We start from the raw sequence: 21,682 nt of genomic DNA, 5'->3' as shown, positions 1-21,682 counted from the left end.
CGGTGGGCCATGGGGTTGGGCCAAATCCGACTGCTACCGGGTCCAACCACCAGACTCGGACAACCTCATTCGGGTCCCTTGTCTTGACTCCCAGAGTTCCTTCGCTGGGTCCCTATATATATATATACACACATATGTTAAAGTGAGAACACTTCTCTATAAAAAGTGTGACACATTCGCACCCTACATCTTAATAAATCAAAGGCTAGGATCTTACCATTATTAAACTTTCAAGTTTGCAATAATTATAAAATGAACCATACTCTTAAAATTTTTCAATAATTATAAAATTGACCCCGTATTTTTTGTATTAAAACATTCAACCATTGATGAATTATGATAAACGGTTGAGATCAATCCTCACTTAATTATATATATATATATATATATATATATATATATATATATATATATATGTATATGTGTGTGTGTGTTTATGTGTTTTCTTTTTGTTATTGCTAAATCTATCAGGATATTAAATTAAAATAATTATTTTGTATAATAGATAACCTTTAACCAAGCATGTCAATATTACATGCCTCTAATATAAACAAAACACATTTTGAACACACTCTCATATATCTTACATTCTCTAAGGTATTGTGATATGTGAACCAAACACATCATAATAAATAAATAAATAAATATATATATATATATATTGTACAGAGTAAAAAAAAGAATAAGAATCAAATAAAAATTAAAATAGAGAGCGGCGGGGCCCACATGGCACCGGATACCGACTTGGTTAATACCTTTAAAGTGCCCACAAAAGCATACAAGCCGTTACAATCGTATATTCGCGCTACTAATTAATAAACATTAATATCTTTGAAGTGCTCACAGAAGCAGACAAACCGTTACAATCGCATTATTAGCCCCCTTGTAACAATTAATTAGATTCCATCTTTACTTATAAATACCATGCTAGTGTAATAATTAAGTTAGGGATCGACTTGGTTAATACCTTTGAAGTGCTCACAGAAGCAGACAAACCGTTACAATTATCCTATATTCGCGCTAATAAACATTAATCATGAAAAAATTATCTATGTGCACACAATTTTGTATTATTAACCCCCTCGTAACAATTAGATTCCATCTTTACCTATAAATACCACGCGGTGTTTTATTGCTACATCAGATGGTGAAAAAAGTTTCGGTGAACATTTTTTATCGCTATAAATATACTATTTTTAATTTAGATCATCTCAAACTTTTCTCATTGCACCAATAGCATGACAACATATTTGGCTCACAAAATGAATTTTTAGGGAATAAGAATCCTATTCCATAGGGATGGAATGTGGAGATAATAAATTAGACAAGAAAAATTCACATCTATTGTTCGAGGATAATAAGTTATAAATTACACAATAAAATGTAAATTACATTAGAAAATTTTGTGCAACAGGTTCAACCGACATAAAAAAAATTTATATTTATTTACACGGTTGGTCGTCTATCCACGCCACAAAAATAATCAAATAAAAAAAGTTATTAAAAAGATTTATGCAATAATTAAGTATAGGAACTTCAATAGGATATGTAGACTCAATTTTTTTGGTTAATACATAAGTTTGTTTAGTAACCATAGATTTTATTTTTTATTTGTACTTCTGAAAATTTGAAAACAAGGAAAATTTTATGTTCAAACTCATTGTTTTCTAAGGTAAATGTAATTTTTGTTCATATTTAACATGAAATTGTAATATATATATATATATATATATATATATATATATATATATATATATTATCCCATAATTAGCCACTATTGTGACTTATTTAGTCATTCTTTTTAACGAATGTTGTTATTTTGGATGAAATTTTAAACAACACTAATATATAATTGAATGAGAGATTTATATTTTAGCTATTCGTCCCTTATTTTTGTAAGTAACTATTGTCTTATCTAATTAAGAGACCACCTTTGCACTCTCTATTTTGATATAAGTTAATGATTGTGTGTGTGTAAAATGAAACAAATAAGTAAATATACTTGGAAATTTTAAAAAACATATGACTTTCTAAGTGAGAAACAAATAATGAACAATCCTTTTAAGATATGATGTTGAAGGCATGTGTGTGAACTTGTATGTCATGTGGAATGGTACATTGTTACATTATCTATAAATAATACTCCTTAATATATCTTGAATTAAATATAAAAATGTTATGTTCTAGAGGTCACATTCTTTTGATTAAGGTGTGCTTGGACTTAAGGGGTGCTTAGGTTCATGTTATCTCAAATTACAAAGGAAATATGTCATTAGCTAGAATGCCATTAACATGTTTTTTTTTTTTAAACAAACTTCATTAAATCAAACGTTCAATACAAGGAGGAACAATAGAATGCCATTAACATGTGTTTGGTTTAGCCTATATGGGATTTTAAAAGAATGTTATATGTCTCCACATAAGCTATTTCCATTATCTTTAAGGGAATGCAGTATTTGAAGTTTTTTTAAGGTTATTTAAGATTCTCGTGTAAATTGATTTTTTAACCCCGTCTCTAGTAAAGAAAATATCATGCATTACTAGTATTTAGGTGAACACACTTTTTATTATATTTTTATATGTTATTTTTAATATTTATTTAAATGAATTTTAAAATCATTATATATATGCGAAAGTATTAACAACGTAATAACAGGTGCATGAATATTAACAACGTAAATTACTTGCATTTGTAAGTGAAAGTATTTGCGAAAATAGGTACATGAGTATTAATAAGGTAAATTACTTGCACTTGTAAGCAAAAATAGGTGCGAAAATAGGTGCACTTGTAAGTGAAACTAGGTGCACCAAAGTTCCAGTTATTTACAAAAATGCCACCGCGTCATTTTTTAAAAATTGCATCTGATTCGTTGATCTGGACACGTGGACGGCTGTGGAGCGTTCTCATTTCCTACCTGGATGAGAGTTCGCACGAGAGTGCACCCATATATATATATATATTCTAAGGCTCTAATATTACTTCTTCCGTCCTATTTTATGTGTCAAGTTCGATGAACGAAGTTTCATTAAAGTTTTAAATTTCATTTTTCATAATATTAAATTTAGAATTAGTATGTAAAATTTATATATTTAAAAACTAAATTAAAAGTACTATTAAAAATTAAAATTATAAAAAAAATTTAATAAAAATAAACAAAAAATATTAATTTAATAAATAAATAATAAATAAGACAGACAAAATAAGACATAGAGAGTAACAAACACATTTTAAATACATTCTCACGAATTTTATATTTTCTAAGGTAATATTACATGTAAACCAAACGCACCGTAATAAATATATATTTTGTACAGATTATAAAATAAAATAAAAACGAAAATAGAAGGAGGTTGGGCCCACATGGCACCGGCTACCGACTGGAGTCTTCGCTTTTGTCTATATATAGAGCCTTGACGTCGCTTCTGCCAGTTTACTTCTCCTCTCCCATACCAATTACCAAAGACAGCTTGGTAAGAGAGAGAGAGAGAGGGAGAGAAGATCAAAAACAACAAAAAACCTTCTTCCCCCTTCTGTCTCTCTCTAGACTCTACATAAATATATACATATACTTGTTTCTAGATATATGTATCTATATATACATATATAAATAAACCACCGAGCACCGATTGCTGCGTTCTAGGGTTTTTCTGTTTGGGAATTCAATCGGATCTGATCTTATGGCTGACTCTTACTGTTCGGACTGCAAGAAGAACACGGAGGTGGTGTTCGACCACGCCGCCGGGGACACTGTCTGCTCCGAGTGCGGCCTCGTGCTTGAATCCCGCTCCATCGACGAGACATCTGAGTGGCGTACGTTTGCTGATGATTCTGGTGATCATGACCCGAACCGTGTTGGAGGACCCGTTAACCCCTTGCTCGGCGATGTTGGCCTCTCCACCGTTATTTCCAAGGGTCCAAATTCTAATGGCGACGCTTCTGTCGCCCGCTTGCAGAATCGGGGCGGTGATCCTGACCGAGCACTCGTTATGGCTTTCAAAGCCATAGCTAACATGGCTGATAGGTCGGTCTCTCAAATAGATATATTATTTTATATAATTTACTCGGTGGTTTTGAGGTAAAATCTTCCAAGGTTTTAATTGAGTGCTGAAAAAAATCGGCAATGAGATCAAAAGAGTAGTTCAGAGATTAACTGATGATAAATGTTGCTAATTAAATTGGTAATCAGTCCAAATTGAAATATGGCTCTTCGATAATTGACGATTCCCGAATCATCTTAGTCCATCTAAGTCCATCTACGGGCTGTGTTTATAGATATTTGCTCTAAATTGGTTCAAATTTTTTGTTACCTTTTTTTAATCCTTAATAGAGATTGATTTAATAGATTTGTGATCATATAATTGAACTAACCTTCTTGTTTTTTCCAGGTTGAGCCTTGTTGCTACTATAAAGGTAATTTAAAAATGCTTATTCAATTTCAGTTGCCTGTGTTCTGTGGTTTACATTGAGTTCTGCTTGTAATTTTAGAGAACATGATGATTTATTACCCGAGGAAATTTTGCCTGTACATAAGGGGCATCCTATAACTAATCTTCACTTGGCAAGGGATGGTTTGATTTGTTGCACCTGATTTTGAGGGAGTGATTTGTATTATTTGTATTACCATAAATCTGCCAATATATTTTTACTCCAATGTTGAATATAGTAATGGGTGCCTGGTTGCCACTTATCCGCACTTTAACTTCGCTGAATTCCGAGTATGTCGGCGGTTCTGTAGTTTTTCAATGTCTAATAAATGGGTTTATGAGCAAATGCGGTGCTGCAAAATAGCCAAAAACATTGTATCTCATCTTGTACTTATGAATTGCAGGATCGTGCAAGTGAGATTTATAAAAGGTTGGAAGACCAGAAGTGTACAAGGGGAAGAAATCTGGATGCTTTGGTGGCTGCTTGCATTTATATTGCCTGTCGACAAGAAGGCAAACCTCGCACAGTAAAAGGTGCGGCTGAGATTTGGCTGAGATTTTAAGTGGGCATGTTGCTTTTTTATTGGTGTACTTTACTGTTTATGAAGTTGACAAAATGTCTGGAGTTTTGTTAGAAATTTGCTCGATTGCCAATGGAGCCACAAAGAAGGAAATTGGTCGAGCAAAAGAATTCATTGTAAAACAATTGAAGGTTGAAATGGGGGAGTCAATGGAGATGGGAACCATACATGCAGGGGATTATCTGGTGGGTATTAATGAATGCTATGACTTAAAACAATCTCATTTAATTAGTCTTTTGATGGAAGTGCTGAATTGTTTAGGTTTTCTCTGCACTATTTTGTTATTTTAATAATAAACTATTCTTTCAATATTAGTGCAATTCATGTTTGTCCTCTATTCTTCAGAGACGTTTTTGCTCTAATCTTGGTATGAGCAATGAAGAAGTTAAAGCTGTTCAAGAGACTGTCCAGAAGTCAGAGGAGTTTGATATTAGGTACTTTAAAGATTTTATTGCACCTCCTCATTAAGATGAATTCCATTATAATTGTTTTCTTTAAAGATCTCTGAGTTAGTGAGTTTCATTCTCTAGTCAACATCTATCTAGTATGGGGAATGTATAAAAGATTGAAATGTCATTGTTTGTATGGTCTATGCTTCATGAATATGCATTCTGGATTCTATAGTAGTGTTAGCTCGTGACAAAATTCCGCCCCATATGTGAGGGGGTGAGAATGAAATCGATATTTAGGAAAACGAAGAGTTTGTTCCAAATTTCAATCACTTGTTGCTAGCTGTAGTTATAGGCTTATACCATTCATATTTTCCATTCACTTGTGTATAATGTTGATACTTTTTCCTCTGCAGGAGGAGTCCTATATCTATTGCAGCTGCAATTATATACATGATAACACAGCTTTCCGATTCAAAGAAACCATTGAGAGGTTTGAGCACATGTTTTCCAATTTGTTATTGCATATTGTAGAACTAAGAAGAGCATATTACTATTAGGTATTTTACACCCCAACCAAACCCTTACCAAAACAAGATAAAGTGGTAGATTAACATTAGCAATCAAGTACCCTCTACTGTTCTTTTTTCTGTATGGAATAAGTTACGTTCAAATCTCAAACTCTAGTGAGTTGTTGATCTTACCTTTTGAGGTCAATAATGCCAAGAATTAGATGGAGTTGGTAGTTAAGCTTGGTGTGATTAAGATGGTACTTTGTTGATAAAAAAAAAGTGTTGTGTGTGCAGATATTTCACTTGCAACTACCGTTGCAGAGGGGACCATCAAGAATGCGTACAAGGATCTATATCCCCATGCTACAAAAATTTTACCGGAATGGTATACCAAGGATAAGGACACCAAGAACCTTTGCAGTCCCAAGGCATAAACACAGCCGGAGCGAGTCTTCCCTTCCCTTCGAATTGATGTCGAGAATTGTCAAGTGTGATCGAGGCATCAGAAACAGTAGGTAGTAGGAGTTTAGCTGGGTAATTTGGTTACTGGTATGGGATTTATTTCAAAGAGAAGGAATTATTTAGTTAATGGCTTGAAATTTCATTGTTACATTGTTTTCATCATCCTCCTCCTTACCCCTTTCTTCATTCCTTCCATACAGATAGCAATCCAATTTTGAACTTTGATTAATCAATTGACTGACGTGGTCCCTGATTGGAGAAAGGGATTTTATTTTGTCTTCTTTTCCATGTGCTATAATACCCTTTTCGCATTATTCTAATCGCTAAAGCAGGCCGGATAAGAGATGTGTGCATAAGCAGACTTTGATGGATTGTGTGCCAAGTTTACTCATCTTTCGGTCAAAAGGAGTTGACTTCATTTTACAGTATTCTGAATTTTAATAGGAATAGGATTCCTCTCTGGTTTTAGTTTATGACTTTACTAAACACCTACCAACATCTCTAATTTATTTTAAACCAAATTTTCTTGAACTTGTAGGGAAAATTGTAATTTATGCTTCATAGGTATAGGCTAATTATAGATGTCACATTGCAATTCTAAGAGGTATAAATGTTCCTTTTGAATTGTTAGAATGAGGAGTATAAGTTATAATATATGGAGCTAATATATAGTAACATTTTGATAATTTAAGAGCAATACTTGTATCGGTTAGAATTGAAATTGAAACTGATTTATAATTAATCTACTTTTGTGGGGCATAAATTGTTTACTTGTACCGTCTAAAGTGACCTGAGGGATTGTTTACTTATGTATGAAAAGTAATAAAACTATATTTGTTACTAAATAAATTACATTTTTAATCTTTTAAATTGTTAGTACATAATTGTGCATGCAGAAACTTATCGATTACAATGTTGTATATAGCATTTGTAATGTTTTTTGGGACCTCGTGCATCACATGCTAGTTTATATATTCAATTGTACCACTATTACTTGGCATTTTCATGTATAAATAAGTGCTGTGGTTGCGGCTCTTAGATGTGTCGTGTGTGTTGGTTGAGCCTCTGAGAGCTCTACCTTTGCGGACACATTGAAGAGCGAAATAATAAAAAGAAAAAGAGAAAATAAATACAGGCTTCAATATTGTCGGCGGGATTTGATTTCTCAATCTCATTTAAGTGGCACCGTTCACACATGTATTTCACTTGTCCATTTGGAGAATTGAGTTTTAAAATTCTCCAAAAACGAGGAAAATTGGAATAAAGGAGAGAGTTTAGTAGTTTAACCTTAAGTTTCAAATTGACACATTTTAAGTGCACCTTAAAGTGTCAAATTTATGCATCTTAAATGTTGAATGGGTGTACCTTAAGTGCTAAAATGATACACCTTAAGTATAAAATTTATGCACTTAAGTGTAAAACTGACGTATCTTAAATGTTAAAATGACGCACCTTAAATGTAGAACTTATGCACCGTAAGTGTAGAATTGACGCACCTTCAGATTTCAACAATACGCAAAATTGCGTACTTTTAAAATTTTCTTCATTCTGGGCTGTTGATTTTTGACAAGATCAATGGCTATGATTAATCCGCATGTTTCACCTGGGAGAGCTTTCGCACCTAATCCCCTTTGACACAGGTCCAGTGCGCACACAAATGTAATGCAATGCACACAGCTAAACACGGTATACCAAGACTTTCACCGGGGTTTAAAAAAAAACAAAAAAAAAACAAAACAAAACAAAACAAAAAAACACCCTAGAACCTGCACAGTGCACACACCTACTATACAATTCCAAAAGCAACAAATAGCTCAGACCTACTACAGCAACTCCTAGTCAACCACAAAACCCACCTCGGACACATCCATTATCGAGCACAAAAACAACTGCCCACACATGAAAACCAACAAAAAACACTACCCAAAACCACCGGGCAAAAAAAACCAACAAGAAAAATTGAAAAATCAACAAAGAAGGAAAAAAATGACACAAATATGAAACTCAATAATCTACCTATTGTACAAAAATAAGCGCAACAACAAAAAACACTCAAACACTAGCCAAGATCACCAAGCAATAAAACAAACAAGAAAAATAAAAACATTAACAAAAAAAGGGAAAAAACGACACAAATACGAAAATCAATAATCTGCCTACTATACAAAAATAAACGCAATCACAACAATTAATCATACTTAATTAAGAAAGTGGAAAACAACCACATTATCACCATATAAGGAAACCCTAAAATCAACCAAAACCCCCTAACAATAAAATTTCGGCCAAAATCTGACAACCCACCACTAGCCCAGCACACACAACACTAGAGATAATGAAACACATATTTAAGAACCAAAACTCCAACCACACGAACACAAAACTCCCGAGAACAAAAAAAGACGAAAAACGACAAAAGGGAAAAAAGCCCCTACCTCGACCGCCTCGTGGCAGTGGTCGCCGCCGTTTGCTTTGATTGTTGTTCCCACCGATAACCATGACTGTGTGGACGACTCGAGAGATGGAATCCAAAGCACACCAATTTTGTTGCCTATTTACAAACATCATTTTACAATTTAGTACTTATATATATATATAGAACAAGCGCCTAAGAGAGAAAGAAGAATCATTTACAGTTGTCCATATGTCCATATTAACGAATTATATGTAATTTTAAAAAACGACGCGATGACGTTTTGATAAATAACTTGAACTTTGGTGCAAGTAAATGTGTTATAAGTGCAAGTAGCTGGTGCACTTGCAAGTAAAAAGTACACTAACAAGTGCAAGTAATTTACCATGTTAATTTTCATGCACCTACGTGCAACTAGTTATAACTTTAGGTACTTAGAATTTATGCTTATTGTAAATTTTACTTGCACTTAGGTGCACTATATTAAATTGCTACTTACACTTGTAATATAATTTACTTGCACTTCGATATTCAATTATTTACGCATTTTTTTTAATCAATGTTTCTGATCCATTAGATCCGGACATGTTTCTCTTCTGGGCAAGTGGTCCCATTTGAACACAATTCTCTCTCTTTCTCTCTCTATATATATATATATATATATATATATATATATATATATNTTTTCTAAACAATATTTTATATTTTCAAATTTAATATTTATATAATTTTAAATATATAAATTTTATTTACTAAAACTATTATCAAATATTACAAAATTGTAGTATAAATAACTTAAATCAAACTTAATCATCAGTATAAACTATAAAGAATATATTTTGAGACAAAAGAAGGAATACTTAAACCTGATTACAAATAAATAAATAATGTTTGGGTATCCTAATTGAATTATATAAGGTTTTGGGGTATCCTATAATTGAATTCAAGGGTATGTAATAATTGTAGAAGTATTTTCGTCAAACAAATTGTATAGTACAACTCTTATAACACAATGTATAAATAACGAAAAATGGATATAAATGAAGAGTGTCAATCCTAGAATTAGGGAAATCACATGAAGCTAGAATAGGAAATCATAGGAAACTAGAATAGGAAATCATAGGAAGCTGCCCAGAATAGGGAGTCATAAAACCAATTTAAAAACTAAAAGAACACTAGAAAACACTAAAAATCATTTTAAAAACCAAAAAAAATATACTTAAAAATGCTAAAAACAAAAAGAAATTTCAGAAATATAAATACAAAATTGTAAAATAAACTACGAAAATACACAACAAAATTGAAAATAAGTAGAAAGTACACCAAAAACACATAATGAACAATAAAAAAGAAATAAATTATCCAAGAGAGAACTTTAAAAACTAAAAAGAATACTTGAAAAAGCTAAAAATAATTTTAAAAACTAAAAAGAATACTTGAAAATGTTAAAAACTACAAAAAAAAAAAAAAAAAAAAAAAAAAAAAGCTAAAATCATATGCACTTGTTCACCATTAACTTGATATATATATAAGATCCAACAACCTATCAGACAGAGTGCCAGTTGAGTGAATGATTGTTCATTTCCAAAGATATTAGCCTGTTAGGCTGCTAGGATCGGAGTTTCCTTTGAGAAGAAAAAAAAAATGTAAAGAGGTCAACAGGCACACTGCCATTCCTTGTGTTTCTTTATATTCCTCTTAACACAGTATACATTTATGCATACACACATACATTCTGCATATAGACATGTGTATATATATGTATATGTATGTTTATATATGCATATGAGTGTGTGCACGCGCATGTGTAAACAAAAATTCTATGACCTGCTTCATGATCACACAACAAATGGAAAAAAAGAATCCAAATTTCCTAGTTTTTATTTCCTCTTCAGTTCTTCAATTTAGTAGATAGAGGATAGGAAAATTAAAACAAATATCATTCAAAGTGAAAATGATTTTGCCAAACTATGTGATTAGATGAAGATATTACCATAGTCTGATTAAAATAAAAAGTTAACAGAGAAGTATACCTTTTTCCCCATTTGGTTCTTCAAACTTTGACATCCGTGTTCTATCAAATGCAGATTTTGCCTGATGTATTTCAAACATACAGAATTCAAAACACAAGATCTTTAGACAACAATACAAAGATAGAAGAGCTTCGATTCTCAGGCTCCCATAGGATAATAGTCATATATAGTGTTATACAACTCAATAATGCTCACAATTCCAAAAGGAAGCTCCTCCCCAGTAGATTCACGGAGAGCAAAACACCAGAGAAGATTACCTATTTTAGGGGGGCCGGCCGGGCGGCATTAGCTATCGTCCGGTTCCGACGGAAGCAAGGCGAGGGAGAGAGCGCCTGAGACACAGAGAGATCTGAGTGAGTGGTGTGAAGGAAGAAGTATAGCGCGATAAACCTCTAATGCCGCCGACCTTATCGCCGACTCAACGGATTTTTTTTCTTTAATCCGTTAAAGAGTTTAAAATTTATTTAAATTTTCCATAGCCCAACTTTTTTTTTTAAAAGCTACTTTTTATTTTGCTTAATTTCTTTAATTTAATCAAATAGGGATGGTGATTTAGTTTACCGGTGTTCAAAATTTCGGTTAATCGTCATTAACTGACCAAATCGATCAAATTCGGTTAACCGTAATCGAACCGAACTTGTTCGGTTCGATGAACGGTTAAAGGAATTTGAAAATTTCGGTTAACGGTTAATTCGATTCGAAAATGCCGGTTAACCGAATTAATTGAAATTTTTAATATATATATATATATATATATATATATATATATATATATATATATATATATATATATATATATATATATATATATATATATATATATATGTATGTATGTTAGTGAAAACCCTAGTTCAATACCTCACTTCCATAGAACCATAAACCACATCCGCGCCCCACTATCTCTCGATACTCAGTCTCACACTCTCTCAGTCTCTCATTCCCTCATTCTCTCATTCTCACTTCCACAAACCACACCCTATTCTCCTTGCCACCATTGTCTACCACGCTCCAGAGTCCAGATCTGCTATTCTGCTCCACCTGCTGTCATGCTGTGTAGTACTTACGGATTTAATGTGCTCTTGTTCATTTAAATATGATTTAATTTAGGAATTTAATTAGAATATATACTCAAAAGCTTAGAGGAACGTAACCATGCATGTTGTAATTGTTCAGGCAGGTAGACATGCATTGCATGTGTTAATTAATATAGGCCTTTACCTAATTTTTCATTGAACACGCAAGTAAATTACTATTTCAAAAGCAAATGTATTATTTCATATAATGTAATCTTGTTTTAAAAAAGTGCTCTCTCTTTTCATTTGCTCTTATCCCTCATCGTTTACTTCATCTTGTGTTAAAAAGTGTTTAATTTTCTCTTTTCATTTGCTCCAATCCCTCATCTTCTACTTAATAATGATATCTTTATATATAATAAAACCACTGTTGCAAAAATCGCATGCTTAGGCACCCCTAGGTGCTCCTAAGGTTCAATTGGCAGTCGACTAGGCCGAGTTGGCGATCGACTCGGCGAAGGTAATTCGCTCAACTCGATAGAGTTAGCCGAGTTAACTCAGGCGAGTCGGCCTTGTTAATTTTTTATTATATTTATATATATTTAAATTTATTTATTTATATAAGGGAAAATTGCACTTTTGGTCTCTAAGTTATAGGAAAATTGTAGAATTCGTCCCTAAGTTATAGTCATACTGATTTTAAGTCCTTAAGTTATCATTGGTGTTGCAATTTTCGTCCCCGAGTTATTCAAATTGTAAAATTTCATCCCTAAGTTATCATTACATTGCACTTTTCGTCCATAACTTAAGTGTGCAAACTTCGGCAAATTTTCGTTTAAAAAATTTTTAGTCGAACTAACTTTTCAGTAAACTTCGTTAAAAAAAAAAATTGGTGGTGAACCGAAAAAGTTCAATTAAAAAAATTTTTAACAAAAATTTATCAAAGTGTGCACACTTAAGTTAGAGACAAAAAGTGCAATGTAATGATAACTTAGAGACGAAATTTGCAATTTAAATAACTCAGGACGAAAAGTGCAACGCTAATGATAACTTAGGAACGAAAAGTGAGTATGACCATAACTTTGGGACGGATTCTACAATTACTCTATAACTTAGGGACGAAAAATGTAATTTTTCCTTTATATAAATAATAGAAGGAAGATATATATATATATATATATATATATATATATATATATATATATATAATATGGCATACACCCACACAACTTACTTTGTTGTAATTTTGTAATTATATTATTCACAACTCAAATTGCATTTAGGAAATCTGAAAAAAAAAAAAAAAAAAAAAGAGGAAACAAAATGCCGTAAACAAAAAAGGAAACTTCCAGAAATTTAAACTAATCGGGTTTCTGATCATGTGTTGCCAGTATTTAAGTAAGTTTACTTTGAGTTTGTTTTGTGGATTGAAGGGTTTGACACAATGCCGGAAGCCAGAGAAGTATTGTCGAGGCCATTACAAGATATTACCAATATCACAAGGGTGATTCATTAATTATTCTCGATCTCATTTACCTGCAATTCCTGATTTGATTCACTGCTTGATTGATTGGTATTTATTGTTGTAACATTACATTAAATGTCCATTTATAGTGAGTGCATGGCGTTTCTAATTTGTACAGGCCTAAGAAAGGAGAAGACAACTCTTGAGAGAGGTAGAACCAGGGACGCCATTGCTCCGGGATGATCCTACAGTAGCCACTCCAAGAGCTCGGCTTGAGCGTCCTCCTTCTGTTGATAAACTGGCCATCAAGATTTTGAATGAGAATGTGCAAGATTGGGAGTTTCTGACACCTTTGAAGAAACTCCTCAACTCCATAGACAGAGTGGAGAGAGTATTCAAGGAGGAGCTTCAAAAGTTACAAAGGACTCCCAGTGCTAGGAAGGCTGAAAGGGAGAAGAGGGTGAAGACTCTCATGCCCATGCGTTGATTGATTTGCACCATCGATCTACCTGCACTTGTTCTGTCTCATCGACGGAGTGGGACTCGAGAACGAGGCCGCCGCATTCAGAACAAACCATGTCGCCGGCGGATCGGAGTGCTCTTCTTGCAGTCGGAGCAGTAGGCATCCATTGCTGCTTCAGAGGAAAAACAAAAATGGCGAAGAGATTTTTTTTAAAAATGTTTTTCCCCAATAATAATTGTTAATAAAACTATTCAAAGTTATCCTCCTAATTCTAAAAAAGAGTTAATTCTCAAAATCATTATCCTACTATGACATTTTCTTAAACTGGTCCCTTGACTTTTAATTGCACGCAAAGTGATCCCCGACGTTTAAATTTTAAGCCAAGATAGTCCTCCGCTAACTTTGGCATTAAGCTATGTAGGTGTTAAAATGAAGGATAAAATTGGAAATTCAAGTTTTGCACTCCAATTTAAAACAATATGCGATTCATTTCAGCAATTTGCGTAAATATTTCTTCTATAGGTTTTTGCTCTCCTAAATCTGCAATCAAAATTTGGGATAATCAACTAGAAGGCTAGAAAATCTTTGCCTTGAAAAAATCACTATAGTCAATAAGTAAATTAGATATTAACTCTATTAGAAATAGATAATCATCCAAGTAAATTAAATCTAAACTTGACTTAGTAACCATTATAGATGAAAAGTTTACATCAAAACTCAACTTGATTTAGAACATCCATATCAATGGACTTTTTGGGGTTTTTGGAACAGTATATAGTGAGTTAGAGGAGAAAGAAAAAATAAATTACCCTACAAGTGTAGATTTTTGAAACAATGCAAATTGTTAAAAACACGCGAAATTATGCACGTTTTGCGCACAGCAACGCCCACTCAGGCGCGTTGCTTATCAATTTGTTTTTTTTTTTAAACATGTTTTTTGGGTCAGAGTGTCAAGTGCAATTACTTTTTGTTTTCTTTTTCTTTTTCTTTCTTTTTTACCTCCACTCTCTCTCCTATTTGTAACATAAAAAAAAAATGTACAAAGATTTATTTGATATGGATGCTCTTAGTAACCATTAACCATTATAGATTAAAATTGTACATCAAAACTCAACCCACACAAGCAGAAGTGACAAGTTATTCTGTGGACCGAGATCTAAAATATACAATTTACATATTGAATATTCACAATTTGAATTGTGAATATTCAGAATGTAAATTGTGACGGTAAGGTGGACCGCGTCGATGATATAAGTATGGAATGGAAGTAGATATTTGAAGAGTATATGTGAATTGGGATCCCCAAAGCCCAAGTAATGTGTCCAAACAAAGTTGTGGGAAATATAAATTGGAGAATGAGAAAAAGAAAAGGGGTGATATTTAATTAATTATAGATATGTATTTATATTTTGTAGAGAAGAGATGGAGAGTAGTAACGTAGTAGTTTATCCATTTGGAAAGGGTGAGGGTGAGGGTGAGGGGAATGGCATGCTGTTTTCTCGGTATTCCAATCTCCATCGTCCACACCATCCACCGTGTTTATATAAACCACTTGGAGAGAGAGAAAGAGAATTAATGTGTTTATGTGTGAGTGTTGACCCTTTCCCTCTCCCTCCTTTCCTTACCTTACCTTACAGCTCACATGAAATAGGTGAATTCTAACTGATAACGCACAAATAACATAAATTATTATTATTATTATTGGGGAAAAACATTCAAAAAATCTCTTCGCCATTTTTGTTTTTCCTCTGAAGCAGCAATGGATGCCTACTGCTCCGACTGCAAGAAGAGCACCGAGGTGGTGTTCGATCACTCCGCCGGCGATATGGTTTGTTCTGAATGCGGCCTCGTTCTCGAGTCCCACTCCGTCGATGAGACCTCCGAGTGGAGAACTTTCGCCAACGAGTCCGGAGATAATGATCCTAATCGAGTTGGAGGCCCCAGCAATCCGCTCCTCACCGACGGTGGCCTCTCCACTGTCATCTCCAAGCCTAATGGAACCACCAGCGACTTTTTGACCTCGTCTCTCGGCCGCTGGCAGAATCGCGGCTCCAATCCTGACCGTTCCCTCATTCTCGCCTTCAAAACCATCGGCACTATGTCTGACAGGTTCTCCTCTGTTTAACATTTCTCAATTTTATGATCTGCATTTTGATTTTTTTTTTAATCTTGTTTTTCGTTTTGTAATTCTGAAATTCTTCTTTGTTTGCTCAAAACTTTGCATGAATGGTTCTGTAACTGAAATTTGAATTTTGATCTTTTCAATTCCGCTTTGCAGATTGGTGATTGTATTTTCAACCATACTGTCACAGACTTGCTTGTTTTTGTAATAACGTATAGATCTTGGATATGTTAGAGCTCTTTGCACTCCAAAATTTCAGATGCAAATTGTGGAGGATTAAATTATGGGATTCTGTTTCCTAGTTGGTAGTGTTTTTAGGAATTGCCAAAAAGTAGTAGGCCTAGGACTTATTGTCAGTGTTATTCTTCTTTGATTTGGTATTTGTGTTTGGTTAGTTTGATAGCTCAAATGAAAGAAGGATGCTAGACTCTTGTGCTTGGTGAAGAAATGTTGATATTGATAATTTGATATGATACTTTTTTTTTTTTAATGATACTTATGGTTGAAATGGTTTTGCTCTTTTTCTGCAGTTCTATTTTCTGAACAGCCCACAATAATATTTTCCTGTTAATAACTTGTCTTAGTGCAAGGGTTGATGTCTGCACTTGATGATCTAATAAAATTATAGCAGTTGATAACTACTGATGTGATTTTTTTTTTTTAATTTCCAGATTGGGCTTGGTTGCCACTATAAAGGTATATTATCTGCTCAAGAACTCATGGTTTCAACTTTTTGTTAGTGTATCTATGGAGAATACTACTATTCATAATTTTTTTTTAAAAAATGTTGTAGGCTGAGGGTAATTGTTCTTGCTTCATTATTTTATCTCGTGAATTGTTTAGTCACTGCCATAAAAATCTGCTTGTACAAAAACAGTCTTCTGAGCATGAGATTAGACTTAATGATTTACTTAAGTTTCCATCTTAGTTGTGTGGCCTGGCCGCCTGGGGTTTTCCATTCTACAGGTTTCCAGTGTGATGAGCAGATTGTATTGTGTATTTACTTTGTAGCCGCATAGTACTTGTTAGTGATTGAAGGAAAACCTTAAATTATTTAAAGTTGATGGCTTTATAAGAATAAGAACATGTATGCTGTCAAAAATGACTGCTTTCACTTGTAAGCCAAGGACATCCCAATATTTTTTATGGTGCCTTTCATTCAATTTAAAGAATCAAGTAATGAGATTTATGAGAGAGAGCTTGAAAATCTTAAGCTTGTGACATGGGCTTGTACAAAATAGTCTTCTGAGCATGACGTTGGAACTAGTGATTTACTTAAGTTTGCACCTTAATTGTGCAGTCTGGGGTTTTTATTCTGCAGGTTTCCCTTGTGAAATGAGCAGACTAGTTTAAATTCTGTAAAAGAATTGTGTTTATTGTTGTGATCCAAGCAAGAAATTAAATTAAGTTGATGTTGTAAAAGAATGAGAACATGGATGCTGATCTAATCATTTCAAAAATGACTTCCTGTACCTGTAAGCCATGGCCATCCTAATATTTGTTGATGGTGCTTTTCATTTAATTTAAAGGATCGTGCCAATGAGATTTACAAGAAGGTAGAAGATCAGAAATCTAGTAGAGGAAGAAACCAGGATGCTATCCTAGCTGCCTGCCTATACATTGCTTGTAGACAGGAGGACAAGCCCCGCACTGTAAAGGGTATGTTCTAAGACTTAAATATTTTGGATGTTTATATAGACCTTCTTGAACACTTGTATTTCAACTAGAAATATGCTCTGTTGCCAATGGTGCAACCAAGAAGGAGATTGGCCGAGCAAAGGAATACATAGTGAAACAACTAGAGATCGAGATGGGTCAATCTGTGGATATGGGCACTATACATGCTGGGGATTTCATGGTAAGCCTTTCTTAAACATAAATGAAGGAAATTCCATTCCTTCTCCTTTATGGAGAGCCATTTCCCTATATTTTGCAATTTTTACTGGTTAACTGACTGTCTGTCCGGCACACTATTTCATTCCTTCAGCGACGGTTTTGTTCAAACCTTGGAATGGCAAATCAAGCTGTTAAAGCTGCCCAAGAAGCTGTCAAAAAATCAGAAGAGTTTGACATAAGGTATTCTTCTGGTTTTTTGTTATAGTAAAATGCAGATGTTCATGTTGGATCTAGTAGAAGTAGTTCAAAATTTTGCATATGGTCCTTAAATGAATACGACGACAGACTTTGACAGTCACTAATTTTAGGTTGTGAAACTTAGATTTATTGAAATATCAAGGATGAGTTGTGACTTGGGAAAGCCAATTGTAGTTTACTTCAACTACGGGTGAAATGGGGGATTGTCTGGTTGTATTGAATTATGAGTGAGGATTGAAGAGCATGTATAGTCACACCAAGTGAGGCGCTTCAAATTCCTATGTGAACTACGATCCTCTGTTGACAGTTTTCATCATTTCAAATTCACCATTCTTCCTTTCAAGATTCCATGTGTCTTGTAAAGAAGAAATTGCTATAATACCTAGCTAAACTTCAACAATCGAAATCCACTACAACATTCTATGCATTGCTAAACATTACCTTCAATACGTTATCATTGCAGGAGGAGCCCCATATCTATTGCAGCAGCTGTTATATACATCGTTACTCAGCTTTCAGATGATAAAAAGCCTGTCAAAGGTAAATACAGAGCTCATACGCGTTATTCTTGACAAAGTCATCCATAATCTCTACACTATGTCACTGAAACATTAGTCGAGTCTAGGCAAGAGTATTTCCACCTTAGGATCTGTCATCTGTCACATGTAGCCTCCTATTGCTGTATATTGATATTCAAACATGTTGGTGCAGATGTATCAGCGGCTACAGGCGTAGCAGAAGGGACAATTAGGAATTCCTTCAAGGATCTGTACCCGCATCTCTCAAAGATAGTGCCAAATTGGTATGCTCAAGAACAGGACTTGAAAAACCTCAATAGCCCTTGACATCAAAACACTGATAGCAATTAAGCAAGCCAGTCATCTTCGAATCATTTCTGAGGACCTCCATGACAGATTCAATGACAAATACTCCTTATTTTGTAACGAAACTGATAAATTCTGAACAGTTAGAATTTTCAGGTTTTGATCTTTTGAAGTTGGAGCAAATTACAAGCATTTCTTTTGCTCATATCTTTGTTATATATAGACAGTTATTATTGTTTCACCTAAATTTTTAATGGTACATGAATCTGACAAATCATTTTTATCAGATTGCTTGCTTCATCTCAGATCATCCTGGGAAATGACACTAATTTTGCCCAACATGTCTTCACAGATGCTCCAAGTGAGAACTACCACCCACACTTTTGAAGAGAATAAACACACTCAATAAATTTAGACTAAACTACACTAACAATGCAAAGAGTCTGTTAGAACAAGTCCAATACCAGTTTACGTAACGTTGATTCAATTAGTACACATATGCTAGCAAACTACTATCAAGGGAGAGAATTTGCTGCAACTAGCCTTCTATTATACCTATTCAAGAGTCTGCTAAAGGCTAAACATGCTTAAAGGAGTTCAATAAGAAGAAAGAAAAATCTAGAAAGCATGAATAATAAGGAAAACTCATAAATTGCTAAGTGGTCAATATCATTGTAATTTACACCAGTATTATAAAAAAAAAAACCAACAGAACAGATTTTAACCCAGAGATTGATCATAAAGAAGATGATCAATCATGCCCCGAATTTAGCTGCTCATCCTTCTTTCCTTCCTCCAAAACCCTTTGTGCCTCAATCTTGATTGAGGCACATAACAAATGCCCTTTGTGCCTCAATCTTGATTGAGGCAAAACAAGTGCAGGTAGATGGTACAAATCAGCGCATGGACATGAGAGTCTTCACCCTCTTCTCCCTTTCAGCCTTCTTGGCACTGGGAGTCCTTTGTAGCTTTTGAAGCTCCTCCTTGAATACTCTCTCCACTGTGTCTATGGAGTTGAGGAGCTTCTTCTCGGGTGTCAAAAACTCCCAATCTTGAGCATTCTGATCCTCATTCAAAATCTTGGGCAGTTTGTCAACAGGAGGAGGACACAGTCTGCTTCTCAGGGTTGGAAAAGGAGTAATAGGATTGTGCTCAAGCTGAGCACTTGGAGTTGCTACTGTAGGAAGAGCAGTCTGATCCCGGAGCAATGGTGTCCCTGGTTCTACTCCCTCTTCTCCTTCTCTCAAGCGCTCTCTTCTCCTTTGGTAGGCCTGTACAAATTGGAAAAGCCATAAATGAAGCACTCACTATAAATGAACATTTAATGTTACAACAATAAATACCAAATCAATCAATCAATCAAGCAGTGAATCAAATCAGGAATTGCAATTAACCAGGAAAATGAGAGAATAATCAATCACCCTTACCCTTGTGATATAGGTAATATCTTGTAATGGCCTCCGAGGGTACCATGACGGCAAGGCGCTACCGCGAGCTCGGACTGGCCGCCGGCCTGTGTGTGAAGAAATGTTCTCTCGACCAATCACCCTGGCAGACGATCCGCGCCCACGTCTCGCCCTAAAAGGAGATCTCCCAATCGGAGTCCCAACGCCACCTGCCGCCGCCGCCGCCGCCGCCGGACTTCCTGCTCCGACAGCCCCGGTGAGTCCAGTAGCGCCCCACCTGAACGGACTTCCGACGCCGAGATCGTCCGCGTCATCTCTAACAATAAGAACGATTCCGCCCCCGTCCATGTCCCTTCCTCCCCCAATTCCTGTCACTCGCCTTCGGTAAACCTCGGCGACATCCACAGGCCTCGACAATCGATCTCTGGCTTCCGGCATTGTGTCAAACCCTTCAATCCACAAAAGAAAGTCAAAATAAACTTAAAAACTGGCAGCACATGAGTAAATCAGAATCAGAAACCCGACTAGGTTAAATTTCGGCAATCAAATTCCGACGACGACGACGAACAGAATCCGATCCCTAATTATTGAATACAGTGCATGCAAAATTGTAATGATTACCTTGATTGATGAATGTAAAATGGACTGGGAACAGGAAGTGATTAAGTGAAGCGGCTCGGCCTGGCTGATAAAGAGAGAGAGAGCTCTACGATAATGGCGAAAAGCCGAAAATATGGAGATTTCAAACGTGGGTTTGGGCGGCATTTTATTTTCATTTTTCAGGAATCGAAATTTTTGGGAGAATTAAAATTAAAGAATGAAATATTTCATCACGGGGTTGACTTTCAAATTTGAAATTTTGGCCTGGGGAGTTCTTGGGAGTTGGTTAAACGATGCCGTTTTGTTTTGGCGTTTCTGGCTTGGGCCTTTAGGTTATAATTTATAAACCCCCCTTTTTCCCAAGCTTTTATTTCTTCTTAGTTCTTATCCATAAAACAAAAATAAAAATCCCTCTATAGTTTTTTATTTTTTAAAGGAAAAAGTGTCAAATAGGCCACTGAACTTATCGATTTTGTGCAATTGGGCCATTGAACTTAAAAAGTGTGCAATTCAGCCATCAAACAATCAAAATTTGTGCAATTGGACCATTTTTACAAAAATTTTATGGTAAAATTCAATTATATTACTAACATATATGTATTAAAAGTGGCATTTTCTTCTACAATACTAGTTGGGAGTCAATATTGAAATGTTTTTAACTCAAATTGAATTAAAAATTTTTGTAAAAATGATCCAATTGCACAAATTTTGCTTGTTTAATGGTTGAATTGCACACTTTTTAAGTTCAATGGCTCAATTGCACAAAAGCGATAAGTTCAGTGGCCTATTTGACACTTTTTCCTTTTTTAAATATTGTGCCCCTAATGTTTTTTTATACTATTAATTATATTACAAGGTAGTATTTGTTCTATACTTTATC

General features: G+C 34.5%; 3 protein-coding genes across 4 annotated transcripts; 2 read left to right on the top strand and 1 right to left on the bottom strand.

The window, feature by feature from the left end:
* Nucleotides 1–3,439: 3,439 nt before the first annotated feature.
* Nucleotides 3,440–6,650, top strand: LOC116032586 (transcription initiation factor IIB-2-like). Its single transcript, XM_031275229.1, has 7 exons — nt 3,440–4,022; nt 4,387–4,411; nt 4,830–4,959; nt 5,061–5,191; nt 5,352–5,440; nt 5,812–5,888; nt 6,202–6,650. The coding sequence occupies exons 1-7, from the start codon at nt 3,679–3,681 to the stop codon at nt 6,339–6,341; spliced, it is 936 nt and encodes a 311-aa protein (XP_031131089.1). The 5' UTR covers nt 3,440–3,678; the 3' UTR covers nt 6,342–6,650.
* Nucleotides 6,651–15,234: 8,584 nt separating this feature from the next.
* LOC116015272 (transcription initiation factor IIB-2) lies at nt 15,235–19,082 on the top strand. Its single transcript, XM_031255307.1, has 8 exons — nt 15,235–15,343; nt 15,514–15,865; nt 16,550–16,574; nt 17,408–17,537; nt 17,606–17,736; nt 17,866–17,954; nt 18,436–18,512; nt 18,684–19,082. Exons 1-8 carry the CDS (start codon nt 15,340–15,342, stop codon nt 18,815–18,817), a joined length of 942 nt encoding a protein of 313 aa, XP_031111167.1. The 5' UTR covers nt 15,235–15,339; the 3' UTR covers nt 18,818–19,082.
* Nucleotides 19,083–19,242: 160 nt separating this feature from the next.
* LOC116030764 (protein POLYCHOME-like) lies at nt 19,243–20,995 on the bottom strand. Of its 2 annotated transcripts, XM_031273104.1 has the most exons (4): nt 20,824–20,995; nt 20,224–20,651; nt 19,648–20,067; nt 19,243–19,607 (listed from the first exon to the last, which is right to left on the bottom strand). In XM_031273104.1, the coding sequence occupies exons 2-3, from the start codon at nt 20,638–20,640 to the stop codon at nt 19,693–19,695; spliced, it is 792 nt and encodes a 263-aa protein (XP_031128964.1). In that variant the 5' UTR covers nt 20,641–20,651; nt 20,824–20,995; the 3' UTR covers nt 19,243–19,607; nt 19,648–19,692. The 2 variants fall into 2 exon arrangements, with proteins under 2 accessions (XP_031128964.1, XP_031128956.1); XM_031273096.1 differs by having other exon boundaries at nt 19,425–20,067.
* Nucleotides 20,996–21,682: the final 687 nt, after the last annotated feature.

The sequence above is a fragment of the Ipomoea triloba genome, chromosome 1, assembly GCF_003576645.1.
Source record: "Ipomoea triloba cultivar NCNSP0323 chromosome 1, ASM357664v1".
In the NCBI taxonomy this organism is placed as follows: domain Eukaryota; kingdom Viridiplantae; phylum Streptophyta; class Magnoliopsida; order Solanales; family Convolvulaceae; genus Ipomoea; species Ipomoea triloba.
The sequence above is the reverse complement of the archived record's forward strand: the minus strand, read 5'-3'. Positions and strand labels throughout refer to the sequence as shown.

Bases quoted from the DNA above. Each gene is read 5' to 3' on its own strand.
- LOC116032586 (XM_031275229.1), top strand. From the start codon at position 3,679: ATGGCTGACTCTTACTGTTCGGACTGCAAGAAGAACACGGAGGTGGTG. The intron at 4,412-4,829 runs GTAATTTAAAAA...TATGAATTGCAG, and splicing joins GCCTTGTTGCTACTATAAAG to GATCGTGCAAGTGAGATTTA. The intron at 5,192-5,351 runs GTGGGTATTAAT...TCTATTCTTCAG, and splicing joins TACATGCAGGGGATTATCTG to AGACGTTTTTGCTCTAATCT.
- LOC116015272 (XM_031255307.1), top strand. The intron at 17,737-17,865 runs GTAAGCCTTTCT...TCATTCCTTCAG, and splicing joins TACATGCTGGGGATTTCATG to CGACGGTTTTGTTCAAACCT. The intron at 17,955-18,435 runs GTATTCTTCTGG...TTATCATTGCAG, and splicing joins TCAGAAGAGTTTGACATAAG to GAGGAGCCCCATATCTATTG.
- LOC116030764 (XM_031273104.1), bottom strand. From the start codon at position 20,640: ATGCCGGAAGCCAGAGATCGATTGTCGAGGCCTGTGGATGTCGCCGAG. The intron at 20,068-20,223 runs GTAAGGGTGATT...CAATTTGTACAG, and splicing joins ATATTACCTATATCACAAGG to GCCTACCAAAGGAGAAGAGA.